General features: G+C 40.5%; 1 protein-coding gene across 8 annotated transcripts in view; it reads left to right on the top strand.

Moving 5' to 3' along the window:
* Positions 1–17,357, top strand: part of cdk17 (cyclin dependent kinase 17) — a 228,039-nt gene that overhangs the window by 178,006 nt on the left and 32,676 nt on the right. For all 8 annotated transcript variants that reach the window (XM_059987820.1, XM_059987824.1, XM_059987818.1 and 5 more), the window contains one exon: positions 11,896–11,952. In XM_059987820.1, coding sequence (XP_059843803.1) covers positions 11,896–11,952 — 57 coding nt within the window. The remainder of the gene's footprint in view (positions 1–11,895; positions 11,953–17,357) is intronic.

The following is a 17,357-nucleotide window of genomic DNA, read 5'->3' as shown; positions in this document are numbered from 1 at the left end:
TCTAAAGGGAGGATGAGGCAATTGTGGCTGAAAAGGGAGGTGAAAGACAGCATAAAAGCAAAAGAGGGAGCATGTAGTACAGCTTTTAAAAAAACTATAGAAGGCAACAAAAATACATTAAGGAAAGAAAATTTATATATTAAATATGAAGGTAAACTTACCAATAATATGAAACTGGCTACCTAAAGTTTTTTTCAGATATATAAAGAATAAAAGAGAGGTAAGAGTGGATACTGCAGTGCAGAAGATGATGCTTGAGAGGTAGTAATGAGGTACAAAGACATGGTGGATGAACTTAATATGTATTTTGTGTCAGTTTTTTTCTGTGGAAGGCACCAGCAGCATGCCGGACATCTGAGAGTGTCAGGGGGCAGAAGTAACTGCAGTTGCTATTTCTAAGAAGGTGCTTGGGAACCTGAAAGTCTTGAAGGTAGAAAAGTCACCTAGACCAGATGGACTTGACCCTGGGGTTCTGAAAGAGGTAGCTGAAGAGATTGTGGAGGCATTATATAGATAGATACTTTATAGATCCCAAAGGAAATTACAGTAACACAGCATTACGTGCTAAGATATGTAAATATTAGAAGAGACATAGAAAGAATAAAAAAAATAAGTTACCTCAAACAGTCTAACAGCAGAGAGTCATCACTTCCCCGGCTATAAGTTGACTCATTATAGAGCCTAATTTCTGAGGGGAAGAATGACTCATATAGCGCTGTTTGGAGCAGTGCAGTTGTCTTAGTCTGTCACAGAAAATGCTCCTCTGTTCAGTGAAGATGGCATGCAGAGGGTGAGAAACATTGTCCAGAATTGTCAAGATTTTCCATAGCATCCTTTGATCTACCACAGCCTCCAGTGTGTCCAGTTTGACGCCAGCCTTTCTAATCTATTTATTGAGCCAGTTGGCATCATCCATATTAATGCCATTGCCCCAGCATACTGCCGCATAGAAAAAGATTATACTGGCAACAACAGACTGGTAGCACATGTGAAGGAGAGGCCTGCATCCTGCAAAGTTTCCTCAGGAAGTAGAGGCAACTCTGGCCCTTGTTGTACGCAACCTCTGTGTTAATCTTTGCAATGATCTTTCAAGAATCACTAGATTCTGGAATGGTTCTGGAGGGCTGGAAAATTGCAAATATCACTCCACTCTTTCTGAAGGTAGGGAGGCAAAAGACTGGATATTATCAGCCAGTTGGCATCTTCAAGAGTTGGGAAGATGTTGGAGTCCATTACTAAGGATGAGGTTTTGGGGTACTTGGTAGTGCATGATAAAGTAAGCCAAAGAAGTCAGGATTTTCAGAAGGCCTTTCACAAGTTTCCCCACATGAGGCTGTTGAACAAAATAAGAGCCCATGGAGAGCCTAGATAGAAGATTGGCTGATTGGCAGGAGGCAAAGGGTCAGAATAAAGGGGGCCTTTTTGAGTTGGCTGCTGGTGAATAGTGGTGTTCCTCAGGTGTCTGTACTGGGACTGCTTCTGTTAATGTTATATAATTTGGATTCATGTCAATAATTTGGATGATGGAATTGATAGCTTTGTGCCCAAGTCTGCAGACAGTACAAAGGTAGGTAGATAAGTAATGTTGAGAAAGCAGGGACTCTGCAGAAGGACTTGGATGGATTGGGAGTATAGGAAAAGATGTGGCAGATAGAATATAGTCAGGGAAGGTGTATGGTCATGCACTTTGGTAGATGGAATAGGTTATTTTCTAATAGGGGAGAAAATTTAAAAATCAGTTGTGAGTTCCTGTGCAGATTGAGTCGGTGGTAAGGAAGGCAAATGCACTGTTAGCATACATTTCAAAAGGACTAGAACATAAGAGCAAGGTTGTGATGCTAAGGCTTTTTAAGGTACTGGTCAGACCACACTTGCAGTATTTTGAGCAGTTTTAAGACCATAAAGTATAGGAGCAGAATTAGGGCATTTGGCCCATTGAGTCTGCTCTGCCATTTCATCATGGCTGATCCATTTTACCTTTTAACCCCAATCTCCTGCCTGCTCCCCATATACCTTCATGCCTTGACCAATCAAGGTTTCAATTAGGTCATCCTTCATTCTAGTGAATACAGGCCCAGGGCCATCAAACACTCTTCATGTCACAAGCCTTTCAATCATTTTTGTGAACCTCTTTTGAACCCACTCCAATTTCAGAATGTCTTTTCCAAGAGGCCCAAAACTGCTCACAATACTCCAAGTATTACCTTACCATTGCTTTATAAAGTCTCAAGATTACGTCCTTGCTTATACAGGTTTCCCCCGCTATCAGAAGGTAGAGCATTTCTATGAACTGGTTCGTAAGCCGGAATGTCATAAAGTGAAGAAGCAATTACCATTTATATGGGAAAAATTAGTGAGTGTTTGCAGACCCAAAAAATAACCTACCAAGTCGTGCCAAATAACACATAAAACCTAAAGTAATAGTAATATATAGTAAAAGCAGGAGTGATCTGATAAATACGCAGCCAAAATAAAGTAGGAATACTTTTCTGTAATCATTGCAGCACTGTCCACTGTAGCAAAAATCTCACGCAAGTGCTCTTGGCAGGAAACACTCGGCGCAAGCGCTCCCGGCAGAAACACTCTCTCCAGTAACCTTTAAGCTATTAAGCTGCCAAATCATACCAAATAACACATAAAAATACACAGCCGGTATAAAGTAGAAACAATGTATGTACAGTGTAGTTTCACTTACTGGAATCGGGAAGACAGTGAGCACACTGGTGATGGTGTGTTAGGCTGAGTCATCGGAGGTTGGGGTGGTTGGAGACTGGGGTGTTACCTCATCATTGTCTGTTTCCATCAGGGCAGGCAGGTCACCTTCTATGCCTGTCTGCCTCGATGTCAAGGATCGAGGTTTATCGTCTGCTGTGGCTTGAAAAACGACAGTATGCTTGACTGCTCAGCCTTGCGCATTTTTCTGTCATACAGTTCTTTGTAAGCACTCAAACCATCCTTCAAATATGCCCTAAACCTATGTACCCTTTCAAAATTGAAGTCATACTTTTCTGCAATCATTGTAGCATTGTTAATCACAGTGAAAATATCATGCAATTGCTTCATGTTCAGTTCCTGGACGACTTCACTTTCAGGCCGTTCGCTACTGCGTTCGGATTCCTTTCCTCTTCATCAGCTCTTCATTTGTCAGTTCTTCTTCATGGGATGCCAAAACCTCTTCAACATCATCTTTGTCAACTTCCACAATCTCAGCCTCCTTAGCCAAACTCACTATGTCCTTACTTTGTACACCACAATTGAAACCATATAACCATATAACAATCACAGCATGGAAACAGGCCATCTCGGCCCTCCTAGTCCGTGCCGAACTCTTAATCTCACCTAGTCCCACCTACCTGCACTCAGCCCATAACCCTCCACTCCTTTCCTGTCCATATACCTATCCAATTTTACCTTAAATGACACAACTGAACTGGCCTCTACTACTTCTACAGGAAGCTCATTCCACACAGCTATCACTCTCTTGAGTAAAGAAATACCCCCTCGTGTTTCCCTTAAACTTCTGCCCCCTAACTCTCAAATCATGTCCTCTCGTTTGAATCTCCCCTACTCTCAATGGAAACAGCCTATTCACGTCAACTCTATCTATCCCTCTCAAAATTTTAAATACCTCAATCAAATCCCCCCTCAACCTTCTATGCTCCAATGAATAGAGACCTAACTTGTTCAACCTTTCTCTGTAACTTAAGTGCTGAAACCCAGGTAACATCCTAGTAAATCGTCTCTGCACTCTCTCTAATTTATTGATATCTTTCCTATAATTCGGTGACCAGAACTGTACACAATATTCTAAATTTGGCCTTACCAATGCGTTGTACAATTTTAACATTACATCCCAACTTCTGTACTCAATGCTTTGATTTATAAAGGCCAGCGTTCCAAAAGCCTTCTTCACCACCCTATCTACATGAGACTCCACCTTCAGGGAACTATGCACTGTTATTCCTAGATCTCTCTGTTCCTCTGTATTCCTCAATGCCCTACCATTTACCCTGTATGTTCTATTTGGATTATTCCTGCCAAAATGTAGAACTTCACACTTCTCAGCATTAAACTCCATCTGCCAACGTTCAGCCCATTCTTCTAACCGGCATAAATCTCCCTGCAAGCTTCGAAAACCCACCTCATTATCCACAACAGCTCCTACCTTAGTATCATTAACACTTTACCTTAGTAACACTTAATTATGTCTAGTTTTACACTAAGTGTAACAGCCTTACGAGCTCTTTTAGGCTTTTCCAATATCTTAGAATTCATCTTGCTAACGGATGCACAAAATAAATCAAGATAAAGCACAGATGCTCATAGGCGCGTGTTTAAGCAATGCCGGCTAGAATGTAGTTCTGGGCAAGGAGCTTGGCTGCTCGGTGCGCGCGCTGCCTTTTATCACCCACTGCCTTTTTTCATACAGTGAAAACACCTTCTGTTAGCGAAAACAGGTAACTAATGTAGGTCTTTTGTAACAGCGAGGTGGTGTAAAGCGAACATTCAAAAAACAGGGAACACCTGTATATTTTAGTCCTCATGAAATTAATGCTAACATCACATTTACCTTCCTCATCACAGACTCAACCTGCAAATTAACCTTTTGGGAATCATTCATGAGGGCTCCTCAGTCCCTTTGCACCTTGGTTTTTCATATTTGCTCTTCATTTAGAAAATAGTCAGCTCTTTCATTTCTTCTACCAAAGTGCATGACCATACACTTCCTGATTTGTATTCCATCTGCTTACTCAACACTACCTGCCCCTCCATCTATCTTCATATTGCCTGCAAACTTGGCCATAAAGCCATCGATTCTATCACCTAAATCATGACATATAATGTAAAAAGGAGTGTTCCCAACACAGACCCCTGAGGAACAACACTAGTCACTGACAGACAACCAGAAAAGGCTCCCTTTTCCCACTTTTACCTCCTGCCAATCAGCCACTGCTTTATCCATGCTAGAATCTTTCCTGTAATTCCATGGGCTCATAGCTCGTTAAATAGCCTCATGTGGCACCTTGCCAAAGACCTTCTGAAAAACCAAGTACAGAACATCAAGCAAATCTCCTTTGTCTATCCTGCTTGTTATATCTTCAAAGAATTCCAACAGATTTGTCAGGCAAGATTTTTCCTTGAGGAAACCATGCTGACTACAGCCTATTTATCATGTGTCTCCAAGTATCCTGAGACTTCATCCTTAATAATTAACTCCAACATCTTCCCACATACTGAGGTCAGATTAATTGGCCTATAGTTTCCTTTATTCTGTCTCTCTCACTTCTTCAAGAGTGGAGAGACATTTGCAATTTTCCAATCTTCCAGAACCCTTCCGGAATCTAGTGATTCTTGAACGATCATTACTAATGCCTCCACAATCTCTTCAGTCACCTCTTTCAGAACCCTAGGGCAGGGGTAGGCACCCTTAAGCACAAATGATTTTCTAGCATGCGTTATTCATTAATTTGAGGCCAAACATAGCTAAATGTATTTAAATGGATAATTCCCATATTTCAAGTTTTTATGGCATTTATCTGACCCACCGTCAACTCATTAATACGCGATCCGGCCCACCAACCAGCTGAATAGTAGTGCATACACAGACGGAGCATTCCTATTTTAACAGAAGATCTTTTAAGTTAGATATCAAATTTGTCCACATTAAGATTGTGTTTGGTTGTGCATCATTTACTCTTGCTGAGGATAATTCCAGGTAAGAAACGTCCAAAAAGCTCCGAAGCCAGTGAGTACTTGAAATATCATGAGGTGGTTTCCAATCTTCTTAGCTGCAGTCAAGCCTGCCAGCCAGATTTTGTGTGTTTTTTCCGTAAGGGAAAGGTGGGAGTCATCATTTAGAAGATGTACAGCGGGATCCATTGGTAATTGTACCCCCCGTTAGTTCTGTACTCACCATAGTACAGTACTGATAATCTTCCCCCACAAACCAAAAACCCCTGGACATTCCCATACAACATGTATAAAAGAGCTAACGGTTCCGTGGGGGCAAAATGAACAATATGGGTCAGGAACCAGTCCTGTTTGATGTCTAATTCTTGGTGTTAGATATTCTCTATGACAAAATTTCAAATGTATATACTGATGATTTGGGCTTTTTGAAGCACCGGCAGCATTATCCCAGATCGCATCCCAGTCTAAGTCTTGCCCCAATTCAGATATGCCCCTATCCCAGGCTTTCATTCCTGATGTGGGCATATATTTCTGCGAGTTTATCATAGATATATGACACTATCTGTATTTGATTTCATTTTTAATCAAAACAGCAACACTGCCCTCTCCGCCTGCCTTCTTGCCTGTCCTTTCAATGCATTGTGAATCCTTGGACATTAGGCTCCCATCTTCCTTCAGCCATGATTCAGTGATACCTATGTCATAAGTGGCAATCTGCAACTGTGCTATAAGTCTCTCTTACTCTCTACCATCTCTCTTATTCCATATACTGCATGCATTCAAATATAACACCCTCAGTCCTGCATTCACCCTTTTTGATTTTGGTCACCTTTTACATTGCATCTCATTTTGTTGACTGCAGTTTTGTTCTATCAACAGCCTCTCCTAACTACGCATTGCCTCTGTTTGTAAACCAGCTACCTCATCTTCAGCATTATTACTCTTGTTCCCATCCCCCTACCAAATTAGCTTAAACCCTTCCGAACAACTCTACCCAACCTATCCACAAGGATATTGGACCCCTCCTCTGGTCAAGGTGTAACCTGTCCCTTTTGTATAAGTCATACTTTCACCAGAAGAGATTCCAATGATCCATAAATCTGAACCCCTGCTGCCTGCACCTGTTCCTCAGCCACGCATTCACCTGTCAAATCATCCTATTCCTACCCTCACTGGCACATGGCTCAGGCCACAATCTAAGTGATTACTACCGTGGAGATGCTGTTTCTCAGCTTTCTACCTAGTGCCCTAAAATCTCTCTTCAGGACCTCCGCACCTTATCTAATTCTGTCATTGATGCCAATATGCACCAAGACTTCTTGCTGCTTACCCTCACCCTTGAGAATGCCATGAAACCAATCCAAGACATCCCTGATCCTGGCATCAGGGTGGCAACATAACATCTGGGCATCCTTATTGCACCCACAGAACCTAGTCTGTTCCTTTGACTAGAGAATCCACTAACGACACTGCAGTCCTCTTCACTTCTCTGCTCTTCTGAGCCCTGGCACCAGACTTAGTGCCAGAGACCTGGTCACCGTGGCTCATCCAGTAGATCATCCCCCTCGAAAGTATCTAAAGTTGTATACTTATTATTGAGGGGAATGGCCACAGGAGTACTCTGCACTGGCTGTGCATTCCCCCTCCTTCTCCTAGATAGAGTTACCTATCTCCTGTGACAACCTCCCTGTCTATCATTCTCCCGTATGAGTTGAAGGTCATTGAGCTGCAGCTCAGTACACCTGGTACAGATGTGTTTATCTAGGAGACTGGATGTCTCCCAGATTTCCCACATCCTACACACAATACAAAACACTGCCCTTAGAGCCACTCTCACTAAACTATGCCCTAACAGACAAAGAGTAATGAGCCAAAGCCGCTCTTAAACACTGCCACACTGAAAAGGATGGCTGCTCTGTTTGCCTGTATGCTATTTTTATTGGCCCTTTCTAATGAATCCTTCTTGCTGATTGGTCACTCCTCAACTCAGAGAAACCACCGCAAAGCTCTGCCTTTAAAATCTTGATCGCCTTTTTGATTGAAAACTAGCTCTATTTAAGCACTGTCTGAAATTGGTTGTCCAACATCAACTTTGGGCCTCTTATCTAAGAAGAGATGTGCTGGCATTGGAGGGGGTCCAGAGGAGGTTCACGAGAATGATTCTTGGAACGGAAGTGTTAACATGTGAGGAGTGTTTGATGTCTCCGGACCTCTGGAGTTTAGAAGAATAAGGGTGGAGTGGGGGGGATCTCTTTGAAACCTATTGAAAGGCCTAGATCGAGTGGATGTGAAGAGGATGTTTCCTGTATTGGGGGAGTCTAGGACCAGAAGGCACAGTCTCAGAATAGAGGGCCGTCCATTTAGAACAGAGGGCAAGGCAAACTTTTTTTAGCCAGTTGGTGCCACAGATGGCTGTGTAGGTCAGGTCTTTGAGTATATTTGAAGTGGAAGTTGATAGGTTCTTGGTTAGTCGAGGCATCAAAGGTTAAAGGTAGGAGAATGTGGTTGAGAGAGGGATAATATGCTCCAACATGACCTATGGACTTTTATACTTAGTATCAAGACTGATAAAGGCAAGCATGCTATTATCTTTCTTTACCTCTATTTTCAGTTGTGTTGACATTTTTAGGGAGCATATCTTGGCATCAGAAAAAGCTGATTTTACTGGATGAGACACTCCTGGAATTGAACAGTGAAAGACTGAATTTTAACAGGGCCCAGAATAAATAGGATTGGAGATGGATCACAATAAGCTGCTTTACCAAAGCTCCTCTGGAAATCTTCAGGCTGTAAAAGGGTGGAGTGGAATGACTTATTTTGCCCCCTAAACATCCCCAACTGCATTTCTCTATCCTATGAGAATCTTAGCCAGCAATATCAGCCTTTTGGACCAGAGTATATCATCCACTCTCCTCTATCAAATATTTCTGTTCTCGTGATACTTTCTCAGGCAACCACATTACCCATCCCAGGGTCTAAATGAAACAGTAATTAACTTGTACTTGCATTTGGATGTATAACATTTTATTCTTACAATGTATGTCTCCTCTGCATTGGAGAAAACAAATGGAGATTAAGTGACATCCGTGCAGAACACCTTTATTCATTATACAAGGATGACTTTGAGTTTCCAATTCCTTGCCACTTATATTTTCCATCCAAATCCCACACTGATGCCAGCATAAGAGAGGAGATAAAGGCTGGTGATCAGCTATGGTTGGTCTGAGTAACTGAACAGGCTTGAAGGGCCAACTGCTGCTCCTCTTTCCTTAAGTTTCTGATCTCCTTGTCTTTCACATCTTCCAAAATTCCAACAAAATCCATTATCTTTGAATAAGCCTCAGGACTCAATATTGAGTTCAACTTTTTTGAATAATGACCCGTATTTGTGTAAGAATTAGCCAGTTCTGCATGCCACTTAACTGTAACATCTCATTTTTATTCCTTGAGCACATGCTTTCTGGCCCACTGAGTATTTCTGGCATTCTCTTTTATTTCATATTTTGCATCAACTGTGCAATTTTGTATCTTTCACTGCCAGCATAATTTATTGTTTTTTCCTTTGCCCTCATTCATCTTCTTTCATTTACACTTGCCACAGACAGGCCACCTTTAGCTGGTGCCAACATCTATGTCCCCTGGAGTCTCTGCATGAATTGACGTTACCTTTGTTCTTTTCTCCTTTCTCATTTCTGCAGCTGAAAGCGCACTTGTTTTCTTACCTTTCCAGTTCTAAGTAAGGATTATTGATCTGAAATTTCAAATTTCTCTCTACAGATCTTTCCTGACCTGTGTATTTCCTAGTTTCTGGATATCTTCAATATTCATAATAGTGCAAAAATTACTGAGCCACACTATGCTACACCCAGCTCACTGATTGGCTTTGTGCCAATCATAGCTACCACTTGCATTTTCCATGGAAACAGGCCAATTGACTTGATCCTCCATACCACTGAGTTGGAGCAACCTTTGCAGGAAATCATGGATTGTGCCTCACTCAGGCACTGTTATCTTAAACTCTTTGACAATTTGTCATTGCCAAATTATTTGATCCATTTTAAAATGTTTCTCTGTTGGGTGAAGGCACATAAAACTCACAAGTTGAGTTAAATAATTTTAAAAAATGAAAATTGATAAAAACCAAAAATACCAAGAATTGATTAAAACTATTAAATGACTCATATACCTACCTTCACATTTTTTACTGGATGAAAGAATTGCCATTTGAAAGGCAGACATTCAGTCTATTGATGTTCTGCCGTTAAGATCAATGGCAAACAAGCCTTGTCATTACAGGAGCCAAGTGCACCAGATTGTCTCAGACATGCTTCTGTTGAGTGTGCACAGAAGTTAAAAATGGCCTTGCAGAGTTTATCATTTTATCTAGCCATTTAAGAAATGATATAAACAACTACTTGCATAAAACTGCATGTCAACTGGAAATACTTGAAAATTTAAAGTAAAGCCATTAAAGCAAATGAATATAATCCAGACACAGGCAACTTTTTCAAAAGATTTGATGCTTTAACAAAAAATCATTTAGCAGTAAATTACACATTTTTCAGACTTCTAGAACAGGCAGGTCACAGACTGATCAGTGCATGTTACTAGTTATGCAAGTATCAAAGTTCAAAAGTAAATTTATTATCAAAGTTGTTATATATCACCATATACAACCCTGAGATTCATTTTCTTGTGGGCATACTCAATAATTCTATTGAATAATAACTATAACAGAATCAATTAAACACCACACCATCTTGGGTGAGAGTTTATTTAGATATACACCCTGCATATTTCCAAGTAGCTTTGTGGTGGTGGAGGAAATTGCTTGACCATTCGCAGTGCTTTGTGGATAACTATTGAGTGCTTTGTAGATGCCTGTTTTGTCTGACCTCTGCAGCTTCTCATTTGATATTAGGTAAATTGCTTCAGCACATGGATATTTCACTGCAGCACACCTTTCAGTAATTCAATGTATAAATCAGTGGCATAGCAGAACTGTATGTTGTGCCAATTTTGACATGCCTAGAGACCAATTAAATTTTAGATTTTTTTTACTGAATAAATGTGATTCACAGTTCATTTTTAAGATTGTTCTAGTTGGCCTGATTATATAGTTATGCATGGTACATAATAAACCTTTTGCAAGAAAGCTCTTGGATATTCCAATATGGTAACAGATATGGACCATTTTCAAGTAAACAAATAGGTCTCCTGTAATTGGGAAGCAAACCACATGAGTGAGACCTTGATAATTTTGTTGGTTATGATCATGGTTATTAATCAGGAGCATTGTGTATCACTGGGCGAGTGATAAAACTCATATATATTATATAGAAAAAATAAAAACAATAAATACGGTACTTAGCAGTTCTATATTAACTTCCCTTGCTTTTAGGAGAACAAATATCATACTTTGTGAGGGAGTATTCTGTGAAAATGCAATTTCAGAAGCAATGTTCAATGTTTAAAAACAGCAAGGATCTCAAACCTATTTTATCAGTCAGTGGGATTGTGACATAACCATGACCTGATTACCTTAAGGGAACTGGGCCTTTGCCCCACATCCCTAAACTTTTTTGCATTAATAAACCAAACAACTGATCAATTATCAATACTTTACCGTATTTTATTATGGCAGTGAATGAAGCTGTCTAGCCTGAGTCTTTGCCAGCTTTCAGAGCACTCCCATCCTCCACTAGTTTTATCTGTAACCTATTCTTCCCATATTCCTGTCATTACACCTACCTCTCCACCCTACTCCTTCACATAGAATTTACAGCAGCCGAATAACTACCAACATTGGGAAGTTCAAGAAAACTGAAGCATCTGGAGGAGACACACATGACTGCAATGTACAAGCTTCACACAGCTAACAGCAGAACTCCAGTCACTCTGCAGCACAATTAGCTTTTGCATCATTGAAAGACTTGACTCAAATTTCCAAGAGGAGGAGGGGTAAAATATAGTGCTTTAACAAATACTTAATCATTTAGACCAAAGCAGTAAAACTCAGAGCAGTTTCTTGTGGTAAATCAGTAAATGTTCTTTTGAGCGGTGCAATACAATATGTAAATATATTCTGGAATTGATCTTGCTTAGATTGTGTATGGCAATTAGAAAAATAAACACATTCATTGTTACCCAAAGTTGATAACTATAGCAGAATATAAGCTTTAACCATTCTGTATTTTTTTGTAGTCTGAGATCGGATTTGGGAAACTAGAAACCTACATTAAGTTGGACAAACTTGGAGAGGTAAGAAGTTCTGCTGCTTTTCAGTAATTTGCCAGTAAGAGATAATTTGAGCAAAGAGTAAATTATGGTAAACAATGGAAACTTCCTACTGGGAACTACACTGAATTACTATTGAACCAAACAGATTGAGAATTTTACTATTTTGGTGCTAACTAAATGCAGTGATTGTCAAGTTCAAAGTAAAATTTATTATCAGAGTACATAAATGTCACCACATACAACCCTGAGATTCTTTCTGTGGGCATACTTGGCAAATCTATAGAAGTCACTATAAACTGTAAACATCAGGAACTGTTAACTGTAAACAAACTGTGCAAATGGAGATATAAATAAATAGTAATAAATAACAAGCATGAAATAACAGATAAAAGAGTCCTTACTTGAGTATAGTAATCCCCTGTTCAAGACCCTGATGGTTGAGGGGTAGTAACCGTTTCTGAAACTGGTCGTGAGAGTCCTGTACCTTCTACCTGATGGCAACAGTGAGAAAAGAGCATGGTCTGGGTGGTGAGGGTCTTTGATAATGGATGCAGCCTTTCTGCGGCAACATTTCATGTTGATGTACTCAGTGGTTGGAAGGGTTTTACTCATGATGTACTAGGCCAAATCCACTATCTCTTGTAGGATTTCTGCTCAAAGGCCATAATGTCAGGCCATAATGTAGCCAACCACACATCTATAGAAGTTTGCCAAGGTTTTTGATGACTTGCAGAAGTTCTGCAGACTCCTGAAGAAGTTGATGCACTGTTGTGTTTTCTTTGCAATTATATGATGGGTTCCGGACAGGTTCTCTTGAGATAGTGACACTCAGAAATTTAAAGTTACTGACCTTCTCCACCTCTGATCCTCCGATGATTACTGACTCATGGACTTCTGGTTTCTCTCTCCTGAAGTGTACAATCATTTCTTTGGTCTTATTGACATTGAATGAGAAGTTGGTGTAATTTTCAGTCTCCTTACAGAATACCGATTCATCACCACCTTTGATATAGTCCACAACAGTAGCGTCATCAGCAAACTTGTATATGGTGTTGCAGCTGTACTTAGCCACATGGTCATAAGTGTAAAGTGACTAGAGCAGGGGGGCTAAATTCCTATTCCAGCAGGTCCTGGTAAGATGTAATGCATGTTTTGAATAGTCTGGTACTAAATATAATACCACATCTACCTTTTCTGGAATGATACATACAAATTGTCATGGCACTTCTTTGTTGAAAGCAGAACTATAGTATTACAAGAATATGTTCTTGTCAATTTTTAGAATTGTGTCTAAAGTACTGGAAAATGTTCACCTTTGAATACTGAGCTCGTTTTAATTATTAATAACCCAAAAACAAGCTATTATTATTAGATGATTTTTATCCTATATTTTTTTTCAATAATATTTGAACTTGGGAATCATAATTGGAGCAGGTACTGACTTTGTCAATTCAGTGAAGACTGAATTAAATCAGAGTACAGAAGATATTGAGCAGATTGTGCAGAATCTACAAGGAGAGAAACAAAGTTAATGTTTCAAAGCAATGAAACTACATCAGATCTAGCAAAGTGAGGAAACATATTTACATCACAGAATTTGAAGTTTTAGAAAGATTTGAGGACACAAATAAGAAAGAATGGCCTGGAAGTTACAGAGTGAACTATAATAAGAATTCCAGAATTATAGACAATAGACAATAGGTGCAGGAGTAGGCCATTCGGCCCTTTGAGCCAGCACTGCCATTCACTGTGGTCATGGCTGATCATCCACAGTCAGTACCCCGTTCCTGCCTTCTCCCGATACCCCGTGACTCTGCTATCTTTAAGAGCTCTATCTAACTCTTGAAAGCATCCAGAGAATTGGCCTCCACTGACTTCTGAGGCAGAGCATTCCATAGATCCACTGGGTAAAAAGGTTTTTCATTCCATAGATCCACTGGGTAAAAAGGTTTTTCATTCCATAGATCCACTGGGTAAAAAGGTTTTTCCTGAACTCTGTTCTAAATGGTCTACCCCTTATTCTTAAACTGTGGCCTCTGGTTCTGGACTCCCCCAACATCAGGAACATGTTTCCTGCCTCTAGTGTGTCCAATGTTAATGTTTCAATCAGATTCCCTCTCATCCTTCTAAATTCCAGTGTTTACAAGCCCAGTCGCTCCTATCTTTTAACATATGATAGTCTTGCCATCCTGGGAATTAACCTCATGAACCTACGCTGCACTCCCTCAATAGCAAGAATGTCCTTCCTCAAATTTGGAGACCAAAACTGAATACAGTACTCCAGGTGTGGTCTCACCAGGGCCCTGTACAACTGCAGAAAGACCTCTTTGCTCCTATACTCAACTCCCCTTGTTATGAAGGCCAACATGCCATTAGCTTTCTTCACTATATGTAGGAATATATAGGAATTCTGATGTTTCTGCAAATGTCCATCTTACTCTCAGTTTCACAGGACTTTTCTCTTTCTTGATATCTCTATCTCAGAGGATAGTTTAAGCAACCAAAGTCTGTTATAAGCCCAGTGACGCACTCTCCTCCTTTTTCCCCTCCACCTTCCTCCCCCCACACCCTCACAAGTATGTAAACAACTCTTCCCACCCTATTTTCAGTCAACAACTCCACGCCTTTCTCCCATTTGCTCTGTCTGTATTGCAGTTATTTTAATTATAAGATTTTCCACAGTGGTGCCTTTAAGATGACAATCCTTCTTTATAATCATTTCTTCCTCCTCTACCATTGTTGAAATGGCTCTCAATTGTGTCTCCTTTACTTCTCACTTCTTCTCTCAGCCTGTAGAATTCCCTTGTTCTTATTTTCACCCCATTAGTTTCCACATTCTGTGGATCATTATCCATAATTTCAGTCAGTTTGAGCAGATTTCCTTCACCAGATGTATCCTACCCTGCTTTTGCAGTATGTTTAAAGGGACTGTTCCCTCCATAACTCCTTTATCTATTCTTCCATTTCCATCAATCAATCTCTTTTTCACAACATTTTTCTATACAGCCACTGTAGATACAAAACCTCTCCTTTCACCACTTCTCATTGTCCAGAGGCCAATGAGTGAATCAGGAATTTGCTTGTACTTCCCACTTAGTGTGTACATTCTGCTCCTGATCAATGTGCTATTTATTAGCAAATCTGCATATTTGTGGCATCAGCCCAGGTCCCTTGATTTTTTCCCCCAAACAAATACATCTTGTGCATGTGCATGTAGAGGAACTAATCATTGTATAAATTTACCAATCATTTTCCTGACCACTTAATTAAAGTGGCTTCCTGCACTCTGCAATTCTAATAGAGGGTATTCTTTGTTTACTCAAGTGCACTTATGATTTACAAATGATTAACTAGTTTTAATTTTCAGTACATTCAGTGGAAGTTGTTTGTTGGCTAATATTTCCTAAAGATATTTAAAGATTTCAGTGAGTTTATAAATATAAATTAAGTACATTAATGTTTTAGAACATTGTTGGCATATTTATGAATATTGGGGTGGTTGTTTCATACAAAGAAGCAAGACTTGGTGTTACCAACTATTTTGTTTTCCTTAGGAAATTTGTTTATCTACCACTCATGGATAATGAGGACATAGTGCATGATTGTTTATATATGAGAAACTGGATTGGGTGATCGCTCAGTAGAACACCTCTGTTCAGTTCACAAAGGCAGCTGTCACCCATCTCCACCCATTCTGTCCTGACCCCCTCTTCACAGCCCCAAGTATTGATCAAATGAGTATTGTAACAAGAGGGCAGAGTATTGTCTGAACGGTGTAGAGTTAGGTAAGGGAGAAATGCAAAGAGACCTAGGAGTCCTAGTTCATCAGTCAATGAAGGTGAATGAGCAAGTGCAACAGGCAGTGAAGAGGGCAAATGGAATGTTGGCCTTTATTACAAGGGTTATTGAGTACAAGAGCAAGGATGTCCTTTTGCATTTGTACAGGGCCCTGGTGAGACCACACCAGGAATACTGTGTACAGTTTTGGTCTCCAGGTTTAAGGAAGGACATTCTGGCAATTGAGGAAGTGCAGCGTAGATTCACTAGGTTGATTCCTGGGATGGCAGGGCTGTCTTACGCAGAGAGATTGGAGAGATTGGGCTTGTACACACTGGAATTGAGGAGATTGAGAGGGGATCTGATTGAAACGTTTAAGATAATTAAAGGATTTGATAGGATTGAGGCAAGAAATATGTTCCAGATGTTGGGAGAGTCCAGTACCAGAGGGCATGGATTGAGAATAAGAGGTCAGTTATTTAAAACAGAGTTGAGGAAAAACTTCTTCTCCCAGAGAGTTGTGGAGGTGTGGAATGCACTGCCTCGGAAGACGGTGGAGGCCAATTCTCTGGATGCTTTCAAGAAGGAGCTAGATAGATATCTGATGGATAGGGGAATCAAGGGATATGGGGACAAGGCAGGGACTGGGTATTGATAGTGAATGATCAGCCATGATCTCAGAATGGCGGTGCAGACTCGAGGGGCCGAATGGTCTACTTCTGCACCTATTGTCTATATGATACTAGTGTCCTCCAGACAAACAGCACTTCCTACTCTGCCTGAGCATGCTGCACCCTTCCACAAACAATTCTGTATTTTGAAATTTAGGATAATTATCTTTTTTCTATATGCACGGATGGGGTTGTACCTTTTTAGTTTTGACACAATATGTTTTGAAACAATATTTGTTAATTTATCTCATCATTATTAGATTCTGCATTCCTATTTATACAAGCTATCTCATTGTCTCTAATAAGAAAAAATTTGCAGATGCTGGAAATTCAAGCAACACACACAAAATGCTGGAGGAGCTCGGGAGGCCAGGCTGCATCTATGGAAAAAAGTACAGTCAATGTTTTTGGCCGAAATCCTTCGGCAGGACTGGAGAGAACAAAAGCTGAGGAGTAGATTTGAAAGGTGGGGAGAGAGAAACACCAGGCAACAGGTGAAACTTGGAGGGAGAAGAATGAAGCAAAGAGCTAGAAAGTTGATTGGTGAAACAGACAGAAGGCCATGGAAGAAAGAAAAAAGTGGGGGTGGGTGGACCATAGGGGGGGCGATGGGCAAGCAATGAGATAACATAAGAGAGGGAAAAGAGGATGGGAAGGAGAGAGGGGGAAGCATTACTGGAAGTTTGAGAAATCATTGTTCATGCCATCAGGTTGGAGGCTACCCAAACGGAATATAAGATATTGTTCCTCCAACCTAAGTGTGGCTTTATCACGACAGTGGAGGAGGCCATGCATGGACATATGGGAATGGGAAGTAGAGTTAAAATGGGTGGCCACTGGGTGATCCCACTTGCCCTGCCCCCACACCTCCTTCCTCACTACCATTCCTAGCCCCAAACAGTCCTTCCAGGTGAGGTGACACTTCACTTGTGAGCCTCCTGGGGTCATATACTGTGTTCGGTGCTTGTAATGTTGTCT

Source organism: Hypanus sabinus, chromosome 13 (assembly GCF_030144855.1).
Source record: "Hypanus sabinus isolate sHypSab1 chromosome 13, sHypSab1.hap1, whole genome shotgun sequence".
NCBI lineage: Eukaryota > Metazoa > Chordata > Chondrichthyes > Myliobatiformes > Dasyatidae > Hypanus > Hypanus sabinus.
This window is presented reverse-complemented; position numbering and strand designations above follow the sequence as displayed.